The sequence below is a fragment of the Ranitomeya imitator genome, chromosome 4 (assembly GCF_032444005.1).
Source record: "Ranitomeya imitator isolate aRanImi1 chromosome 4, aRanImi1.pri, whole genome shotgun sequence".
In the NCBI taxonomy this organism is placed as follows: domain Eukaryota; kingdom Metazoa; phylum Chordata; class Amphibia; order Anura; family Dendrobatidae; genus Ranitomeya; species Ranitomeya imitator.
Window position 1 is genome coordinate 690,261,172 of NC_091285.1, and position 21,965 is coordinate 690,283,136.

Below are 21,965 nucleotides of genomic sequence, written 5' to 3' on the forward strand. Positions count from 1 at the left end.
GGCCACGTTCACATGCAGCCTTAAATTGGTGAACAATCTAATACCGTACTGCTTCCCTGTTGAGTTTTGGAACGTTTTGCCCACCATCATGGCTTTACACACTGCTCACCAGTAGGGGTGGAGAGGATTATGTTGCACATCATGGTTATTGTAAGTGTATGAAGATGTATTGCATGTGTTATCCTCTGGGAGGCTGCAGCTCCTTCTAGTCAGGAGTAACTGTAGAGCTGGCCTTACTTTGACCACATAAGTGGTGACTCCGGCATGTGTGGTTGCTAAAACCACTCGTTACTCACGTATCAGTGTTCTCTCCCCTCATACTCACCTGTGGCACAACAGACATCTACTCAATCACCTCCCAACCATATTCTGGGCAAGAGCAGCTCTGGGTTTTTTGTTTTTCTGAGTAAACCATTTGACTCCTCCACTGTCCGGACTCACTCCCCAATTCTGCTTTATTTTTTTGTCAACTCCGTTTCTAGCACAGTTTGTCTGCCATCTAATCTAGTGCAAATAAATTGTAAAACCCAAAAGAGTAAAGGCACCGTCACATTAAGCGACGCTGCAGCGATCCAGACAACGATCGCTGCAGAGCTGTCATACAGACAGCTCTCCAGCGACCAACGATGCCGGTCCCCTGGTAACCAGGGTAAACATAGGGTTACTAAGCGCAGGGCCACGCTTAGTAACCTGATGTTTACCCTGGTTACTAGCATATAAAAAAAAAAAAAAAAAAAAAAAAAAACACTACATATTTACCTTCCGGTGTCTGTCCTCCGGCACTGTGCTTCTCTGCACTGACTGAGCGCCAGCTGGAAAGCACAGTGGTGACGTCACTGCTGTGCTCTGCTTTCCGGCTGGCCGGCGCTCACAGTGCAGAGAAGCACAGTGCCGGAGGACAGACACCGGAAGGTAAATGTAGTGTTTGTGTTTTTTTTTATGCTAGTAACCAGGGTAAACATCTGGTTACTAAGTGCGGCCCTGCGCTTAGTAGCCTGATGTTTACCAGTGAAGACATCGCTGAATCAGCGTCACACACTGATCCAGCGACGAAATAAAGTTCTGGACTTTCTGCTCCGACCAACGATGTCACAGCAGGATCCAGATCGCTGCTGTGTGTCAAACACAACGATATCGCTATCCAGGACGCTGCAACGTCACGGATCGTTAGCGATATCGTTCAGTGTGACGGTACCTTTAGCCAGGTAGTTGCGTTATCTACATCTTCCCATAAAACCTTAGCAAATACCCTAGTTAAGTGGGACAAAATTGTGAAGGGGAGGACTTGGTGCTGAGCTCAAAAGACTCTTATACAGCATGGATTCCTACAAAGTTACTAACCTCCCCCTCCCCAACTAGATTCAGATTGTTGCTGTAGAAATGCTTAAGGGACTTGTATACAAGTCATTTGGTCCTGTCCTAAGCCCTTACCATTGTTGGATATTCTCTATGCATGCCCATTTTATGTTCCCAAGGTTCTTGCCTCACAAGTGTTTTCTAGGCATCTTAAATGCTTTGATCAAAGATCTTATTCCACGACTTCTCCAGGGGTAAACCAACCAATATATAAGTGGCCATTTAAAGATTCATCTAATTAAGTGTCAGGCCATCATGACTGCATCAAGCCATCTAGAGACTTGCCCAGTCCCTAACAATCACTAGAAGGCAAAACAAATCTTACTCAAATTGTGTTTATTGCTGCACAGATTCTTTGTGGGAAAAATTTTTCAGAAGACATTTCCCAGCCACAGTAAGAGCAACAGCAACGACTACTGAAGTGGCAGATCCGATGGCCACCAGCATCCACAGCTGTAGAGGTTCACGTTCTGCCGTCATCCTGGAAGCTTGGAGGGTTCCTGCTCCGGTAACCTGGTTGGACTTGGATCCAGTCACTAGTATGGGACCCAGGGTGGCTGTGCCATGTTTCTCTACATGAGAACCTGTCAGGAAGATTTAAACAAATATTGAGTGTAATCCTAATTAGTGCCCATTAAGGCAGTCTGTACATTATGGCTCAGTTAGTAGACTACAGGTCCAGCCTATGTAATATGGGTCTGGTAGACAACACATCTAAAATCACTTGGGCAGAAGGTGTAGTCTCCATTAATTTATTTTTTCATATAGTCACAAAACTGAGGTTCTATAACCAACTGCAAGAAATCTGTCTCACCAACATCCCTCTTCCCAAGTCCCCTTTGCCTTCCTGAAGAGGATCCCCATTGTCTTCTCTGGCTGGCAGCAGTTGCACAGTTTCTGGTGGTGCAGCACTGGCAGATGCCACTAGATCCTTCCACAGAGGTCCAGCTGAAGAGAAAGATATCAGGAGGTTAGATTGGAGATTGTGGAGGAGAGAGATTATGGACAGTTGTCAGTCAATCATTGAATTGCCTAACTAACCCAATTTTTCTAAGACTCCGTGAATAATAACCAGCCATTGAATTGTCGTCACCAGCCAGATGTATGGTGGGTCTCACCTGCTAGATGCCTTGTTGTAGGAGCAAGCCTTATTCATGGGATCAGGGGTCTGGTTGATGTCAGCAGCTCTCAGGGTACATGTGATGTAGATCTAGGAGAACAAAATACCAGAAGATGGCAATTTCATTTTATCCACTGGATATTTTTTGTTAGAAATAAGCTCTGTAACATGTTACTTTGAGTAAGGAATATCTGCACTTTTTGGCAGCCTTCGTGCAAGTTGAATGTATAACCTGGATGAATTAAGTAGGTGTCCTCACCGTAGATGCAGCGCTGTCAGTGAATCTGAAGGCATCAACCATGAAGCGGAGCTTGTTGGCTTGAGGTCTTGGTGAAACAAAGACAGAGGAAGAATCTTCTTCCATACTATCCATCATGCATCTGTAGAACAGATCAGTTGTAGATATTGGGCTTCTTGGAGTCATGTACAATATTGATTTTTATAACTTACCCATTGTTGGAGATTATGTCATAACTGGGTCTAGAGTCCATATCCGGAGTAATGGTGGCCACACAGCGGTCAACAAACAGGAGCATCGGAACATGGTTCTGGATATCCAGAGAGGCTTCTATGTACAATTTCTCACCAAGCTGAAAGACCAGTACAGAACTGGGGGAACTGAAGTCCGCTGAAGAGGGAAACACACACACACACCTCATTAAACTGATCACAAGACATGGCTCCATTACCCTAAATGTTAAACCTTACTAGTCATGAGCTGCAAGGAGAATGCCAGCCTCTCCTCCGAGGTCACTGTGGTGCTGAATGGAGTCCATGTTGGCTTGATGGCATTACTGCTCACATTACCATGCCTAGACAAGATAGAGATATAAGGACTAGAAGAGTGACAACTGACATCCAATCATTCACATTTGTTGTCCTGGTCAATGTCCGTTACATGACACTGTTACTTGTTAGAAGTACAACAAAGGTGAGGCTACATGACCCCCGATCGGTCACAAGATGGTCAACACATACTACAGTGAATGAGGTGCTACTACCCCAACTCAAGCCTAGTTTTGGGTTTTGACAGTGATGTGTAGGCTGGTCTCACAGCAGAAGACATTTGTATGTGAAAAACATGAACCTCTCCATGTACAGTGCCTTGATAAAGTATTCGGCCCATGGAATTTCAGCCTTTTCCCCACATATGTTTCAAACAAAGATAGCAAATGTAAATTTTTTGGTGAAGAAACAAGTGGAAAACAATTGTGAAGTTGAACAAAATTTATTGGTTATTTAAAATTTTGTAAGTTCAAAAACTGAAAAGTGGGTGGGGGGGGGGGGGGGGCAATACTATCCGGCCCCCTTTAACTTAATACTTTGTCGTGCCATCTTTTGCTGTGATTACAGCTGCAAATCGCCATTTGTGGGAAAAGGTTGAGAAGTTCCAGGGGGCTGAATACTTTTGCAAGGCACTGTACATAGAGTTTAAAGATGAAGTTCAATCAGATAGTCAGAGAACAGTCGTCATAGCATTGATCATGGTCAGCTTAGTCATCACCACCCAACGCTGCATTTCTTTGAATGCAAAAGCATTGATGCCTGGAATTGCAGTCATCGGGACTCATTGTTGCTACAGGAGTCAAGAATCTAGTTTACTTTAGGGGGCTTTACAACCAGAAAACCAATATGACAATGAACAAAGTGAATTAATCATTAAATCACAACATGATGGTTAAAGCTCCATGGAAATTAGTGGCATTAACAGTGTGGCCAATGTCAGCTTTTGAAGGATCTCATGGCCTACATCCTATGTGGGCCCTTTCCAAGGAATATTGACGAATCTTAGCTCCTCATATGTATCCTGCATTTATATAGAGTCTTACCTTGGGTAGAAGCACTGGACAGGAACCACAGCAGAGTTGGACCTGATGATGGGCACATTCCTGGAAGAGGTGGGGGTGTAGCGTAGGTTGGAGTTGTAGATCAGCCAGTCTGGAGTCATCTTGAAGATCATCAATAGGTTAGTTATTTTGCTCATGCTTTATTCAGATGTAACAGAAAACTTGGTATTTAGCTCATGAACATCATGATCTTTCCAACAGGCCTGGAAAAATATACTGATGTAGAATCGTTTTAAAGACCCCAAGGATCTCTAGGTTCAGCACTTTATGGAAGAGGTTTGGGAGGGAAATGGGACAACTATCCATGTTCCAAACATTAGTGGTGGCCATGTTAACAGGCAAGAGCAACAGCCTTGCTGTTCATGGTTTGTTTCACGCACCATTACCTGTTCCCATATCTCCACCATCAGTGGACAGAGCCAGGATTAAGTTCGTAAAGGTAAACTTTCCAGGACTGTGGGTTGCATTGCCCAACTTTTAGGGTATGTGCACACGTTCAGGATTGCATCAGGATTTGGTCAGGATTTTTCATCAGTATTTGTAGCCAAAACCAGGAGTGGGTGATAAATACAGAAGTGGTGCATATGTTCCTATTATACTTTTCCTCTAATTCTTCCACTCCTGGTTTTGGCTACAAATACCGATGAAAAATCCTGACCAAATCCTGAACGTGTGCACATACCCTTAAAAGGTGTTTTTTTTTGTTTTTTTTTTTTTTTTGGGGGGGGGGGGGGGGGTGACTGAGATAATTCTGAAGTTAATACTTCCACCTTTCTCCAGTGATTGGGGACACCTAGTATATAACCCACAAGCATAGGAAGAGCAAGTGCAGGCCTTAACCATAATTAAGTTCAATCATTCTCCTTCCACAATATATCAGTCTGCTGAGCTCCACCTGCTCTACAGTCATGACCACAGATTGGCCTCATGTTCAATTCAAAGAACCAAGGGGGAAAAAAAAAAAAAAAAAAAAAATCTATCTAATAAGCTTTTCCCCATTACTACATCAGCCTTGGTAGGAATACAGCCAGTCATGGAAAATACAATTTGGTGTTGATGTCTAGTAAAACAATGTGCAAAGCTAAAAGTCACTGGTAGAGTTGTCATACTGAGCACTCACCTGTAAGAGGTTACCACATTCTTGAAGACCATTCTCAAACACCACAGTACTATCTGTAGTCTGCGGTCCTGGCCTGCAGGAGCCCAGGGTCAGGTCTGTGGGCTTCACCAGCTTACCATTCCCATAGAAGTCTCTGTTCACCATCACCACCATCCTGTCCTCACCACACTGCACACTGACAGAGGATGGAGCCTGAGTGAGGTCTCAGAGTTGTTGGTTTCTACCATTATACCTGCTGTCCCATCTAGAAGACATCATTCCAGATATAGACTGTCCAAGTCCTCTGGAATTCCCCCTAGCAGGCTGATAGTTCCTCCACCAAGCATCTGACTGACGCTGGTGTCTGATTAAGGAGCTACCAAAGCCTGTTCCACAGAGGAGAACCCCTAGTAGACAACTCCACCTGACCCACAGCTCCATCCTGACTGCAGCACAAGACACACAAAGAGATGGTGGAGGGAGCAGAGCTTTATACCCTCCTCATCACACCACCATTATTCCACCTTATTACCCTCAGCTGACCACCTTCTTCTCCACACCTGGAGAGGACACAGCGATGAGGTGGAGTCACACTGGGATTATTAACATCTCTTTGGGTTTGGACCAGGACTATATTGTCCATGTGTGGCTCTAAACATTGCAGCTAATAATTTCTTCTGGTGTTGGATTGTGGCCTGTCTCCTACCACGACTGAGACACCAAGTCACAAGTGTTTTGGTAGATTATCTGTAGCTGCTCGCAAGTCACTTGCCATGGACTTCAGTGTAAGTTGCGTGGTACGACTGCAGTTTGTATGCGGCACATCTTCAATTTCTGGGCTTTTATTTTTCAGGTTTTTTGCATTTTTAAGGCTAGGATTACATGGCGCCATGTGAAAAAAAAAAATACATCTGTGCAGCTCGTCTGTGACCTGCTGGTGGGTGACTATCACAGGGCTGTGGTTTTGCTTTAATATCCAGCCAATTTGCTAGCAAGTTCTGGTTGCTCGTGGCCTGCATCAAAGTTTATGGCAAGTGAGTCACGTGTGAATTGTGACCAGGGACAGAAAATCAAAAGCACTTGGAAAGATTTGCTCCTCTTTGCCACAGTTACTCCATAATGTAACACCATAGGGAATTATTAGATGCAATGTTCCATCATATGTATCTCCGTTATGTTATGATCACGTTGCACTTTTTTTTTTCCGGAATTTCCAAATTTTTTTTCTTACTGCATTAAAAACTGTATAAGAAACAGAAATAATTTTACAGTGATTTTTCGTGGAAAACTCTGCAGTGTTTGCAGGTGAGACATGTGAAAACTAAGACACAAGCGGCTGAAGATGATTGACCGGTCAAGTAATGGTTAAAAATCCACAAAGAATTTGTTGGCTGTGTTCACACATTGAGGTCATGGTGCAATTTTTTTTTAAACTGTAACAATGCAAGGTTTCTCTGTCGTGTCTGCAGCAAAAAAACAAAAAGCAGAATGCAAAAAAATGTAATGGTTTGTTATAGTAACAGCGCACAGGACGTTTTTTCACCTGTGGCTCATTAAAAAAAAAAACCCCGGTGCTGAGGTCACCGCAGTTCAGCCCGGCTGGGAACGCAGCCTCAGTGACTGAAGGTAACCTCGATGACGTCACCGCCGGTCACTGACGCAACAGTTCGGTCACCAGTGGTTCTCAGCCTGGATGGTTGCATCTTGGCACTGTCCAGGTTGAAAACTATTAGGCCATGTTCACACAATCCTTTTTTTAATGTGGAACCGCCGCGATTTTGCCGCTGCGGGTCCGCAGCTGTTTTCCATGCAGGGTACATTACAATGTACCCTATGGAAAACAAGAACTGCTGTGCCCACATTGCGGAAAATCGCGAAAAAAGGCGCGCTGAATAGCTGCGGTAAAAAAGAAGTACCATGTCACTTCTTTTTGCGGAACTGCAGCGGTTCTGCACCCATAGACCTCCATTGTGAGGTCAAACCCGCAGTAAAACCCGCAGACGAAAAAAATATCTGCGGGTTTTCTACGGTTTGTGGTGCAGAACCGCTGCAGCAGGAAGTGCGTGGGCGGAGTGTGGCTGCCCCCCCGTGCTCCGATGCCACCCCCCCATGCTCCGACGCCCCCCCCGTGCCCTAATCTCCCCCCCTTATACTTACCGGGCCTCCCGGTGTCCGTCCGGCCGTCTTCTCCCTGGGCGCCGCCATCTTCCAAAATGGTGGGCGCATGCGCAGTGCGCCCGCCAAATCTGCCGGCCGACAGATTCGTTACAGGCACATTTTGATCACTGTGAGAACCTCACAGTGATCAAAATAAAAAAAAGGTAAATGCCCCCCCCCCCCTTTATCACCCCCATAGGTAGTAACAATAATAAAATAAATAATTTTTTTTTTCCCCACTACATTTAGAACTAGGGGTAGGGTTAGGGTATTTTCAGCCATTTTAACCCTAAAGAAAACTTCCTAGAAAACACACAGAAACTGCACTAAAAACCGCACCAAAAAGCACCAAAAAACGCACCTGCGTTTTCTGCTAAGAGCTGCGGTTTTTAGTGCAGAAAAAACAGCAGGGAAATCAGGAACGTGTGAACATGGCCTGAATCCCCGAGACATGGATTACGGCGTGGGACAGAACAACGGACAGGTGAGGGATATTGTTGTTATTTTATTTTTATTACAGGAGACGAGGGCTTCGGAGGAATAAGCGTTAGGTGAGTATAACTCTGTTTGGTATTGTGTAATAAAAATGGAAAATTGTGTTTTGTTTCTAATAAAGGACTTTATTGTGGCTGTGTCTTTATTTACCATACAACTATAGGATTAGTAATGGATAGGTGTCTTTTAGATAAAAAAAGGGGAGAAGCCAGGGCTGCTTATGGTCAGAACACAATAAAGTGCATATATTGATTTCTAACTATTTAAAAATGAGACATTTAGCAAACAATTGATCAATTCTTTGAGCCACCCTGACACACATTCTCATAATGGGGCAGTCCTACTCTATGTTTTTTATATTCGCTGTGCCATTACGGCTTCCTAAATGTATTAAAAGCAAGATGCCTCTCCATTACTAAGCTGTGGGCTTGATGTCACCAGATAATACAAAGGTGACATCAACCCCACAAACATGAACTTAAGTTGCCACTGCTACAGGCCAAGTGGGAAGAGCCGGGACAAGCGCATTTAATAGGTGTGTCTTCTCTGGGTAGCTGCAGCCTGCTATTTTCAGGCTGGAGTGGAGGGGCCAATATTCAAGGCCCCTTACCAGCCTGAGAATATTAGCCCTTTGCTATCTGGTTGTCAAATCTGTGGGGGACCCCATACCATTTTTTTTAAATTATTTACTTAAAAGAAAACTCAAGCGGACCCCTCTATTCTTGATAACCAGCCTTGTTGAAGCTGACAACGGAGGGTTGCAGCCCCCAGCTGTCAGTTTTGCCTGGCTGGTTATAGAAAATACAAGGAAACAAACTTTTTAAATTTATTTATTGTGCACTCAGCGGCTGAAGAATACTCCCATTAGTCGCCACCTGCTCTTGTGTTATCATTTGAATATAACTCATCCTTCTCCCCTGCTCGCGCTGATCACCGGCAGAGCAGGAGAGAATGATGAGAGTCGTTCTCAGCACAAGGCAACAGCGCTAACTACACATCTGCCGGTACTTGTGGTATTGGTGCGACACACGGTTGCCACAAGAATTACACACATGGACACATCTATATCAGGATTCAGGACATGTGAAACAGGACTAAAACAAAGGGAAAAATGCAACAATCATAGATCGTGTATTTTGGTGTGATCAGATCACTTAAAAAAAAAAAAAAAGCCCAGTGGAAAAAAACGCAGCATTTACACATGTGAGAACACTGCCCTAGAATAGGTTATGCCTACTGCTCACAATGCAAAACTACATGGCCAGGATTTCATTGTGCTAGAGAACAATGCTGGAAAGCTGAAGCCGGTTTGCCACAGTTTATCCGGGAGTCCAGGACATGCACCTTATTCTTTATGTGGTTCATCTGCAGATTGGAGCAGTGTGAGGAGACATTGTGCCCACTTATTACCCCTGAGCGCTAGAGAGGTTTTGGAATCCTAGTCAGGAGAGGAAGTGGAGGTAAAAAAACAAAATGGCTAAGGCAAAAAAAAAAAAAAAAAGTAGGTATGTTTGATGTGAAAAATGATTATTATAAATCGTTAGTGCTTGGGTGGTTAATGAAATAAATTGTACATCACCATTATCAGAAAAGTTCCATTACAGGCGGATATAAGGGGGAGGGTAATGGTACCTATGCTGCCCTAAAAACATCCCTAATATACTATCCCTAGCTTGCTTCAGGGGTTGGCACAGTAAATAACCCTGTTAGATGACAAGTCTTTGTATGTCAGTTGTTCATTAGACCAAATGGTGATACTGTGAAAGGCGGTAGATGCAGCTTGAAAGTTCTCTGCTCAGGTTTTCCAACTAGAAATCTCCATGACTTTGCTGAGAATGTTCCTGAATGCTCTTCATTGACATGTTTGGCCAATGGGTTATGCTTCTTTGATATCCTGAAGGTGTTCCGCTGCTTTTCTCCTGAACTCTCATCTTGCCTACATACTTGAGGCCACGTTCACATGCAGCCTTAAATTGGTGAACAATCTAATACCGTACTGCTTCCCTGTTGAGTTTTGGAACGTTTTGCCCACCATCATGGCATTACACACTGCTCACCAGTAGGGGTGGAGAGGATTATGTTGCACATCATGGTTATTGTATGTGTATGAAGACGTATTGCATGTGTTATCCTCTGGGAGGCTGCAGCTCCTTCTAGTCAGGAGTAACTGTAGAGCTGGCCTTACTTTGACCACTTATGTGGTGACTCCAACATGTGTGGTTGCTAAAACCATGCGTTACTCACGTATCAATGTTCTCTCCCCTCATACTCACCTGTGGCACAACAGACATCTACTCGATCACCTCCCAACCATATTCTGGGCAAGAACAGGTCTGGGGTTTTTTGTTTTTCTGAGTAAACCATTTGACTCCTCCACTGTCCCGACTGACTCCCCAGTTCTGCTTTATTTTTTTTGTCAACTCCTTTATAGCACAGTTTGTCTGCCATCTAATCTAGTGCAAATAAATTGTAAAACGCAAAACAGTAAAGGCACCGTCACATTAAGCGACGCTGCAGCGATCCAGACAACGATCCCGATCGCTGCAGCGTCGCTGGAGAGCTGTCATACAGACAGCTCTCCAGCGACCAACGATGCCGGTCCCCTGGTAACCAGGGTAAACATTGGGTTACTAAGCGCAGGGCCGCGCTTAGTAACCCGATGTTTACCCTGGTTACCAGTGTAAAAAAAACAAACACTACATACTTACCTTCCGGTGTCTGTCCTCCGGGACTGTGCTTCTCTGCACTGACTGAGCGCCAGCCGGAAAGCACAGCGGTGACGTCACCGCTGTGCTCTGCTTTCCGGCGCTCACAGTGCAGAGAAGCACAGCGCCGGAGGACAGACACCGGAAGGTAAGTATGTAGTGTTTGTTTTTTTACTCTGGCAACCAGGGTAAACATCTGGTTACTAAGTGCGGCCCTGCGCTTAGTAACCCGATGTTTACCCTGGTTACCAGTGAAGACATCGCTGAATCGGCATCACCCACGCCGATTCAGCGATGCCTGCGGGAGATCCAGCGACAAAATAAAGTTCTGGACTTTCTGCTCCGACCAACGATGGCACAGCAGGATCCAGATCGCTGCTGCGTGTCCAACACGATATCGCTAGCCAGGACGCTGCAACGTCTCCAGGCTCGGACTGGGCCACCGGGAGATCGGAGAATCCTCCGGTGGGCCCTCCCCCTCACCAGCAGCAGACTCCTGCCTCATTCAATTCATTATTAGTGCCTGCACCCAGCGGTGAGTTCTTTATTCCATACCCAGTGGCAGCCGTCTGCACTGCTCAGCAACAAGTGATGTGACTCATGTGAGAGCTTTGTCATCATTTGCTGCGGCTTCTGCTGATCTCGTGGCACTCACCGCTCTATCAGCTGTGGAGTGCTGAATAAGATCAATAGAAGCGGCAGCAGCAGGTGATGAGAAAGCACTCACCTCACATCACTTGTTGCTGAGCAGTGCAGATAGCCGGCACTGGGTGCGGAATAAGGCTACTTTCACACTAGCGTCGGAATCTCCCCGTCGCAATTGCTTTGGGGAGAGATTCCGACGCTAGTGTTTAACGCATTGCACAATGGAGGCAGTGGATGCATTTCTTGTAAGGTGCGGGGAGGTGGGGGCGGAGTTCCGGCCACGCATGCGCGGTCGGAAAAAGCGGTCCGTCAGGAGCAAAAAACGTTACATGTAGCGTTTTTTGCTCCCGACGGTCCGCAGAAGCACGACACATCCTAGTGTGAAAGTAGCCTAACCCGCACAGCACAGAGCCACAGGCTGTGAGACTGCACTGTACAGCACACAGCCTCTAGAGCGGAGTTGAAGATTTTTTTTTTTAGAACCTGAGGGCAATGGCATGATGTCACCGGAAGGGGCAGGGCCTCCATCAGACCAGTGACCAGGAAGCAGCGTTGTTCTGAGGCTCAGGCTGCTGGAGAGGAATGAAATGAGAGGCTGCACCATGGGGCTGCGCAATGAACCCTTGAACAAATAGGAATGAAGACCCAGGATTCAGTGAGTGGTGAGAGGATGTTTTTTGGAAAGGGTTGATGTAACTAGAGTGGGGCTTGTATAGGGAAGATGACGAGGCGCTGTGTGGAGAAGGAGGGATGACGAGGCGCTGTGTGGAGAAGGAGGGATGACGAGGCGCTGTGTGGAGAAGGAGGGATGACGAGGCGCTGTGTGGAGAAGGAGGGATGACGAGGCGCTGTGTGGAGAAGGAGGGATGACGAGGCGCTGTGTGGAGAAGGAGGGATGACGAGGCGCTGTGTGGAGAAGGAGGGATGACGAGGCGCTGTGTGGAGAAGGAGGGATGACGAGGCGCTGTGTGGAGAAGGAGGGATGACGAGGCGCTGTGTGGAGAAGGAGGGATGACGAGGCGCTGTGTGGAGAAGGAGGGATGACGAGGCGCTGTGTGGAGAAGGAGGGATGACGAGGCGCTGTGTGGAGAAGGAGGGATGACGAGGCGCTGTGTGGAGAAGGAGGGATGACGAGGCGCTGTGTGGAGAAGGAGGGATGACGAGGCGCTGTGTGGAGAAGGAGGGATGACGAGGCGCTGTGTGGAGAAGGAGGGATGACGAGGCGCTGTGTGGAGAAGGAGGGATGACGAGGCGCTGTGTGGAGAAGGAGGGATGACGAGGCGCTGTGTGGAGAAGGAGGGATGACGAGGCGCTGTGTGGAGAAGGAGGGATGACGAGGCGCTGTGTGGAGAAGGAGGGATGACGAGGCGCTGTGTAGAGAAGGAGGGATGACGAGGCGCTGTGTGGAGAAGGAGGGATGACGAGGCGCTGTGTGGAGAAGGAGGGATGACGAGGCGCTGTGTGGAGAAGGAGGGATGACGAGGCGCTGTGTGGAGAAGGAGGGATGACGAGGCGCTGTGTGGAGAAGGAGGGATGACGAGGCGCTGTGTGGAGAAGGAGGGATGACGAGGCGCTGTGTGGAGAAGGAGGGATGACGAGGCGCTGTGTGGAGACGGACGGATGACGAGGCGCTGTGTGGAGACGGACGGATGATGAGGGCCACTGCAGTTCAGGGGCCCAGCTGGGAACACCGCCTCAGTGACCTACCTTAACCTCGATGAGGTTAGCCGACGCCAGTAAACGGAGGTAAACTATACTTCCGATAACAGCTGCGGGTTCAGATCATTTGACAGCGTGTGGACCTCAGCTGTCTGACTGGCGGGGATGATTTTACCGCCGATCAGAAGCAGTGTTTACCACTCTGAGTTGCAAGACAGAGTGGCAAACACTGGTAGTTCGGGACCCCCATTCAAGTGAATGGGGTCAGGGTACTGTTCTGTACCCGAATCTGGACTTTTTTTGCAACTGTTCGGCTGGACCCGAACATCCAAGGGTCTGCTCATCTCTAATCCTGTGTCTAGTGTGTGACTGGTGTTTGTATGCTGTGTAAGTGTGTCATGTGTATCACGTGTATGTATCCTGTGTCTAGGGTGTGACTTGTGCGTATGTGTCATGTCTAGTGTGTATGTGGCACATGTCTAAATAATAAAATCTTTGTTCTTATAGAATATCATTGTGTTCGGCTGCACTTGTCATGTTTACCCATAATTATCTGCTGCAGATAAGGGTGCTTGACTAGATGGAAGCTAAGGGAAGACTCTGCATCTAGTACCCCTTAAGGTACCTTCACACTAAGCGGCGCTGTAGCGATACCGACAACGATGTCGATCGCTGCAGCGTCGCTGTTTGGTCGCTGGAGAACTGTCACACAGACCGCGCTCCAGCGACCAACGATCCGAAGCCCCCAGGTAACCAGGGTAAACATCGGGTTACTAAGTGCAGGGCCGCGCTTAGTAACCCGATGTTTACCCTGGTTACCATTGTAAATGTGAAAAAATAAACACTACATACTTACATTCCCGGTGTCTGGTCATGTCCCTTGCCTTCAGCTTCCCGCATTGACTGGTGAGCGCCGGCCGTAAAGTACAGCACAGCGGTGACGTCACCGCTGTACTTCACGGCCGGCGCTCAGTCAGTGCGGGAAGCTGACGGCGGGGGACGTGACCAGACACCGGAATGTAAGTATGTAGTGTTTGTTTTTTCACATTTACAATAATAACCAGGGTAAACATCAGGTTACTAAGCACGGCCCTGCTCTTAGTAACCCGATGTTTACCCTGGTTACCGGGGACCTCGGGATCGTTGGTCGCTGGAGAACTGTCTGTGCGACAGCTCTCCAGCGACCACACAGCGACGCTGCAGCGATCGAAATCGTTGTCGGTATCGCTGCAGCGTCGCTTAGTGTGAAGGTACCTTTAAGCATGGTGGGCCCTTAGAATGATGTTCTCTGGTGGGCCCAAGCTACTCCAGTCCGACGTTGCTTGTATACAAGTCATTTGGTCCTGTCCTAAGCCCTTACCATTGTTGGATATTCTCTATGCATGCCCATACTGTGCCCGTTGCTGATTGGTTGAGGCAACCTTTATGACATCATTGTCGCCATGGCAACCATTTAACATCTACATCGATACTGTGCCCATCGCTGAATCAGAGACGTGGGATGTCTACGTCCTTTATGACATCATCGTCGCTGTGCCCGTCGCAGATTGGTCGAGGCCGCTAGGCCTCGACCAATCAGAGAAGTGGGATTTCCAGGACAGACGGAAAAACCCTTAGAACGAACATACATACTAGAAGTTAATAAATGGATTTCATATGTTCTGATTTCAGGGGTATGGACCACTGGTCCGAGTCTCCTATAGAGAAATCCTGAGATTGGGCTTGTTGCAGTTGGTGTCTTATTCCACGGCTTCTCCAGGGGTAGACCAACCAATATATAAGTGGCCATTTAATGATTCATCTAATTAAGTGTCAGGCTATCATGACTGCATCAAGCCATCTAGAGACGTGCCCAGTCCCTAACAATCACTAGAAGGCAAAACAAATCTTACTCAATTTGTGTTTATTGCTGCACAGATTCTTTGTGAGATCTTTTCAGAAGACATTTCCCAGCCACAGTAAGAGCAACAGCAACGACTACTGAAGTGACAGATCCGATGGCCACCAGCACCCACAGCTGTAGAGGTTCACGTTCTGCTGTCATCCTGGAAGCTTGGAGGGTTCCTGCTCCGGTTACCTGGTTGGACTTGGATCCAGTCACTAGTATGGGACCCAGGGTGGCTGTGCCATGTTTCTCTACATGAGAATCTGTCAGGAAGATGTAAACAAATATACATTATGGCTCAGTTAGTAGACTACAGGTCCAGCCTATGTAATATGGGTCTGGTAGACAACACATCTAAAATCACTTGGGCAGAAGGTGTAGTCTCCATGAATTTATTTATTTTTTCATATAGTCACAGAACTGAGGGTTCTATAGCCAACTACAAGAAATCTGTCTCACCAACATCCCTCTTCCCAAGTCCCCTTTGCCTTCCTGAAGAGGATCCCCATTGTCTTCTCTGGCTGGCAGCAGTCGCACAGTTTCTGGTGGTGCAGCACTGACAGATCCCACTAGATCCTTCCACAGAGGTCCAGCTGAAGAGAAAGATATCAGGAGGTTAGATTGGAGATTGTGGAGGAGAGAGATTATGGACAGTTGTCAGTCAATCTTTGAATTGCCTAACTAATCCAATTTTTCTAAGCCTCCGTGAATAATAACCAGCCATTGAATTGTTGTCACCAGCCAGATGTATGGTGGGTCTTACCTGCTAGATGCCTTGTTGTAGGAGCAGGCCTTATTCATGGGATCAGGGGTCTGGTTGATGTCAGCAGCTCTTAGGGTACATGTGATGTAGATCTAGGAGAACAAAATACCAGAAGATGGCAATTTCATTTTATCCACTGGATATTTTTTGGTAAAAGTAAGCTCTGTAGCATGTTACTTTGAGTAAGGAATATCTGCACTTTTTGGCAGCCTTCGTGCAAGTTGAATGTATAACCTGGATGAATTATGTAGGTGTCCTCATCCTCACCATAGATGCAGCGCTCTCAGTGAATCTGAAGGCATCAACCATGAAGCGGAGCTTGTTGGCTTGAGGTCTTGGTGAAACAAAGACAGAGGAAGAATCTTCTTCCATACTATCCATCATGCATCTGTAGAACAGATCAGTTGTAGATATTGGGCTTCTTGGAGTCATATACAATATTGATTTTTACTACTTACCCATTGTTGGAGATTATGTCATAACTGGGTCTGGAGTCCATATCCGGAGTAATGGTGGCCACACAGCGGTCAACAAACAGGAGCATCGGAACATGGTTCTGGATATCCAGAGAGGCTTCTATGTACAATTTCTCACCAAGCTGAAAGACCAGTACAGAACTGGGGGAACTGAAGTCCGCTAAAGAGGGAAACACACACATCTCATTAAGCTGATCACAAGACATGGCTCCATTACCCTAAGTGTTAAACCTTACTAGTCATAAGCTGCAAGGAGAATGCCAGCCTCTCCTCCGAGGTCACTGTGGTGCTGAATGGAGTCCATGTTGGCTTGATGGCATTGCTGCTCACATTACCATGTCTAGACAAGATAGAGTTATAAGGACTAGAAGAGTGACAACTGACATCCAATCATTCACATTTGTTGTCCTGGTCAATGTCCATTACATGACACTGTTACTTGTTAGAAGTACAACAAAGATGAGGCTACATGACCCCAGATCGGTCACAAGATGGTTATCACATGCTACAATGAATGAGGTGCTACTACCCCAACTCAAGCCTAGTTTTGGGTTTTGACAGTGATGTGTAGGCTGGTCTCACAGCAGAAGACATTTGAGCATGTGAAAAACATTAACCTCTCCATGTACAGTGCCTTGATAAAGTATTTGGCCCCTGGAATTTTTCAGCCTTTTCCCACATATGTTTGAAACAAAGATAGCAAATGTAAATTTTTTGGTGAAGAAACAAGTGGAAAACAATTGTGAAGTTGAACAAAATTTATTGGTTATTTAAAATTTTGTAAGTTCAAAAACTGAAAAGTGGGTGGGTGGGGGCAATACTATTCGGCCCCTTTAACTTAATACTTTGTCGTGCCATCTTTTGCTGTGATTACAGCTGAAAATCGCCATTTGTGGGAAAAGGTTGAGAAGTTCCAGGGGGCTGAATACTTTTGCAAGGCACTGTACATAGAGTTTAAAATGAAGTTCAATCAGATAGTCAGAACAGTCGTCATAGCATTGATCATGGTCAGCTTAGTCATCACCACCCAACGCTGCATTTCTTTGAATGCAAAAGCATTGACGCCTGGAATTGCAGTCATCGGGACTCATTGTTGCTACAGGAGTCAAGAATCTAGTTTACTTTAGGGGGCTATACAACCAGAAAACCAATATGACAATGAACAAAGTGAATTAATCATTAAATCACAACATGATGGTTAAAGCTCCATGGAAATTAGTGGCATTAACAGTGTGGCCAATGTCAGCTTTTGAAGGATCTCATGGCCTACATCCTATGTGGGCCCTTTCCAAGGAATATTGACGAATCTTAGCTCCTCATATGTATCCTGCATTTATATAGAGTCTTACCTTGGGTAGAAGCACTGGACAGGAACCACAGCAGAGTTGGACCTGATGATGGGCACATTCCTGGAAGAGGTGGGGGTGTAGCGTAGGTTGGAGTTGTAGATCAGCCAGTCTGGAGTCATCTTGAAGATCATCAACAGGTTAGTTATTTTGCTCACGCTTTATTCAGATGTAACAGAAAACTTGGAAAGATCATGATGTACATGAGCTAAATACCAACAGGCCTGGAAAAATATACTGATGTAGAATCGTTTTAAAGACCCCAAGGATCTCTAGGTTCAGCACTTTATGGAAGAGGTTTGGGAGTGAAATGGGACAACTATCCATGTTCCAAACATTAGTGGTGGCCATGTTCACAGGCAAGAGTAACAGCCTTTCTGTTCATGGTTTGTTTCACGCACCATTACCTGTTCCCATATCTCCACCATCAGTGGACAGAGCCAGGATTAAGTTCCTAAAGGTAAACTTTCCAGTACTGTGGGTTGCATTGCCCAACTTTTAAAGAGGTTTAGTTTTTTTCTTTGGTGGGGGGGAGATAATTCTTAAGTTAATAATTCCACCTTTCTCCAGTGATTGGGGACACCTAGTACATAACCCACAAGCATAGGAAGAGCTAGTGCAGGCCTTAACCATAATTAAGTTCAATCATTCTCCTTCCACAATATATCAGTCTGCTGAGCTCCACAGTTTTGACCACAGATTGGACCTCATGTTCAATTCAAAGAACCAAGGGGGAAGGGGAAAAAAAAAAAAGTCTAACCTCTAAGCTTTTCCCCATTACTACATCAGCCTTGGTAGGAATGCAGCCAGTCATAGAAAATACAATTTGGTGTTGATGTCTAGTAAAACAATGTGCAAAGCTAAAAGTCACTGGTAGAATTGTCATACTGCGCACTCCCCTGTAAGAGGTTACCACATTCTTGAAGACTATTATCAAACACAACAGTACTATCTGTAGTCTGCTGTCCCGGCCTGCAGGAGCCCAGGGTCAGGTCTGAGGGCTTCACCAGCTTACCATTCCCATAGAAGTCTCTGTTCACCATCACCACCATCCTGTCCTCACCACACTGCACACTGACAGAGGATGGAGCTTGAGTGAGGTCTCGGAGTTGTTGGTCTCTACCATTATACCTGCTGTCCCATCTGGAAGACATCATTCCAGATATAGGTTGTCCAAGTCCTCTGGAATTCCCCCTAGCAGGCTGATAGTTCCTCCACCAACCACCTGACTGACGCTGGTGTCTGATCAAGGAGCTACCAAAGCCTGTTCCATAGAGGAGAACCACTAGTAGACAACTCCACCTGACCCACAGCTCCATCCTGACTGCAGCACAAGACACACAAAGAGATGGTGGAGGGAGCAGAGCTTTATACCCTCCTCATCACACCACCATTATTCCACCTTATTACCCTCAGCTGACCACCTTCTTCTCCACACCTGGAGAGGACACAGCGATGAGGTGGAGTCACACTGGGATTATTAACATCTCTTTGGGTTTGGACCAGGACTATATTGTCCATGTGTGGCTCTAAACATTGCAGCTAATAATTTCTTCTGGTGTTGGATTGTGACCTGTTTCCTACCACGACTGAGACACCAAGTCACAAGTATTTTGGTAAATTATCTGTAGCTGCTCACAAGTCACTTGCCATGGACTTCAGTGTAAGTTGCGTGGTACGACTGCAGTTTGTATGCGGCACATCTTCAATTTCTGGGCTTTTATTTTTCAGTTTTTTTGCATTTTTAAGGCTAGGATTACATGGCGCCATGCGAAAAAAAAATACATCTGTGCAGCTCGTCTGTGACCTGCTGGTGGGTGACTATCACAGGGCTGTGGTTTTGCTTTAATATCCAGCCAATTTGCTAGCAAGTTCTGGTTGCTCGTGGCCTGCATCAAAGTTTATGGCAAGTGAGTCATGTGTGAATTGTGACCAGGGACAGAAAATCAAAAGCACTTGGAAAGATTTGCTCCTCTTTGCCACAGTTACTCCATAATGTAACACCGTAGGAAATTATTAGATGCAATGTCCCATCATATGTATCTCCGTTATGTTATGATCACGTTGCACTTTTTTTTTTTCCGGAATTTCCAACTTTTTTTTCTTACTGCATTAAAAACTGTATAAGAAACAGAAATAATTTTACAGTGATTTTTCGTGGAAAACTCTGCATGTGAAAACTAAGACACAAGCGGCTGAAGATGATTGACCGGTCAAGTAATGGTTAAAAATCCACAAAGAATTTGTTGGCTGTGTTCACACATTGAGGTCATGGTGCAATTTTTTTTTAAACTGTAACAATGCAAGGTTTCTCTGTTGTGTCTGCAGCAAAAAAACAAAAAGCAGAATGCAAAAAAATGTAATGGTTTGTTATAGTAACAGCGCACAGGACATTTTTTCACCTGTGGCTCATTAAAAAAAAAAACCCCGATGCTGAGGTCACCGCAGTTCAGCCCGGCTGGGAACGCAGCCTCAGTGACTGAAGGTAACCTCGATGACGTCACCGCCGGTCACTGACGCAACAGTTCGGTCACCAGTGGTTCTCAGCCTGGATGGTTGCATCTTGGCACTGTCCAGGTTGAAAACTATTAGGCCATGTTCACACAATCCTTTTTTTAATGTGGAACCGCCGCGATTTTGCCGCTGCGGGTCCGCAGCTGTTTTCCATGCAGGGTACATTACAATGTACGCTATGGAAAACAAGAACTGCTGTGCCCACATTGCAGAAAATCGTGAAAAAAGGCACACTGAATAGCTGCGGTAAAAAAGTACCATGTCACTTCTTTTTGCGGAACTGCAGCGGTTCTGCACCCATAGACCTCCATTGTGAGGTCAAACCCACAGACGAAAAAAATATCTGCGGGTTTTTTGCGGTTTGTTGTGCAGAACCGCTGCAGCAGGAAGTGCGTGGGCGGAGTGTGGCTGCCCCCCCGTTCTCCAATCCCACCCCCCCATGCTCCGACGCCCCCCCCCCCGTGCCCTCATCTCCCCCCCTTATACTTACCGGGCCTCCCGGTGTCCGTCCGGCCTTCTTCTCCCTGGGCGCCGCCATCTTCCAAAATGGCGGGCGCATGCGCAGTGCGCCTGCCGAATCTGCCGGCCGGCAGATTCGTTACAGGCACATTTTGATCACTGTGAGAACCTCACAGTGATCAAAATAAAAAAAGGTAAATGCCCCCCCCCCCCCCCCCTTTATCACCCCCATAGGTAGTAACAATAATAAAATAAAGAATTTTTTTTTTCCCCACTACAGTTAGAACTAGGGTTAGGGGTAGGGTTAGGGGTAGGGGTAGAGTTAGGGTATTTTCAGCCATTTTAACCCTAAAAAAACTTCCTAGAAAACACACAGAAACTGCACTAAAAACCGCATCAAAAAACGCACCTGCGTTTTCTGCCAAGAGCTGCGGTTTTTAGTGCAGAAAAAACAGCAGGGAAATCAGGAACGTGTGAACATGGCCTTAATCCCCGAGACATGGATTACGGCGTGGGACAGAACAACGGACAGGTGAGGGATATTGTTGTTATTTTATTTTTATTTCAGGAGACGAGGGCTTCGGAGGAATAAGGGTTAGGTGAGTATAACTGTGTTTGTTATTGTGTAATAAAAATGGAAAATTGTGTTTTGTTTCTAATAAAGGACTTTATTGTGGCTGTGTCTTTATTTACCATACAACTATAGGATTAGTAATGGATAGGTGTCTTTTAGATAAAAAAGGGGAGAAGCCAGGGCTGCTTATGGTCAGAACACAATAAAGTGCACATATTGATTTCTAACTATTTAAAAATGAGACATTTAGCAAACAATTGATCAATTCTTTGAGCCACCCTGCCATGCATTCTCATAATGGGGCAGTCCTACTCTACGTTTTTTATATTCGCTGTGCCATTGCGGCTTCCTAAATGTATTAAAAGCAAGATGCCTCTCCATTACTAAGCTGTCGGGTTGATGTCACCAGACAATACAAATATGAACTTCACTTGCCACCGCTACAGGCCAAGTGGGAAGAGCCGGGACAAGCGCATTTAATAGGTGTGTCTTCTCTGGGTAGCTGCAGCCTGCTATTTTCAGGCTGGAGTGGAGGGGCCAATATTCATGGCCACTTACCAGCCTGAGAATATTAGCCCTCTGCTGTCTGGTTGTCAAATCTGTGGGGACCCCATACCATTATTTATTTAAAGAAAAGAAAACTCAAGCGGACCCCTCTATTCTTGATAACCAGCCTTGTTGAAGCTGACAACGGAGGGTTGCAGCCCCCAGCTGTCAGTTTTGCCTGGCTGGTTATAGAAAATACAAGGAAACAAACATTTTTATCGCTTATTTATTGTGCACTCAGGGGCTAAAGAATACTCCCATTAGTCGCCACCTGCTCTCGCTGTTATTAGTTGAATATAACTCATCCTTCTCCCCTGGT

The 21,965-nt window shown here is 46.0% G+C and overlaps 1 protein-coding gene and 1 pseudogene across 1 annotated transcript; both read right to left on the reverse strand.

Annotated features, from left to right (window-relative positions):
• Positions 1–1,692: 1,692 nt before the first annotated feature.
• Positions 1,693–5,863, reverse strand: LOC138674728 (zona pellucida sperm-binding protein 3-like; annotated as a pseudogene).
• A 9,123-nt stretch (positions 5,864–14,986) lies between these two features.
• Positions 14,987–18,872, reverse strand: LOC138674729 (zona pellucida sperm-binding protein 3-like). The gene is made up of 8 exons (XM_069762547.1): positions 18,447–18,872; positions 17,557–17,675; positions 16,444–16,547; positions 16,190–16,367; positions 15,999–16,119; positions 15,732–15,823; positions 15,428–15,561; positions 14,987–15,231 (listed from the first exon to the last, which is right to left on the reverse strand). Exons 1-8 carry the CDS (start codon positions 18,870–18,872, stop codon positions 14,987–14,989), a joined length of 1,419 nt encoding a protein of 472 aa, XP_069618648.1.
• Between the last annotated feature and the right edge of the window lie 3,093 nt (positions 18,873–21,965).

Bases quoted from the DNA above. Each gene is read 5' to 3' on its own strand.
- LOC138674729 (XM_069762547.1), bottom strand. From the start codon at position 18,872: ATGGAGCTGTGGGTCAGGTGGAGTTGTCTACTAGTGGTTCTCCTCTAT. The intron at 17,676-18,446 runs GCGCAGTATGAC...ATGATCTTCAAG, and splicing joins GTAACCTCTTACAGGGGAGT to ATGACTCCAGACTGGCTGAT. The intron at 16,548-17,556 runs GTAAGACTCTAT...TATCTTGTCTAG, and splicing joins GTCCAGTGCTTCTACCCAAG to ACATGGTAATGTGAGCAGCA.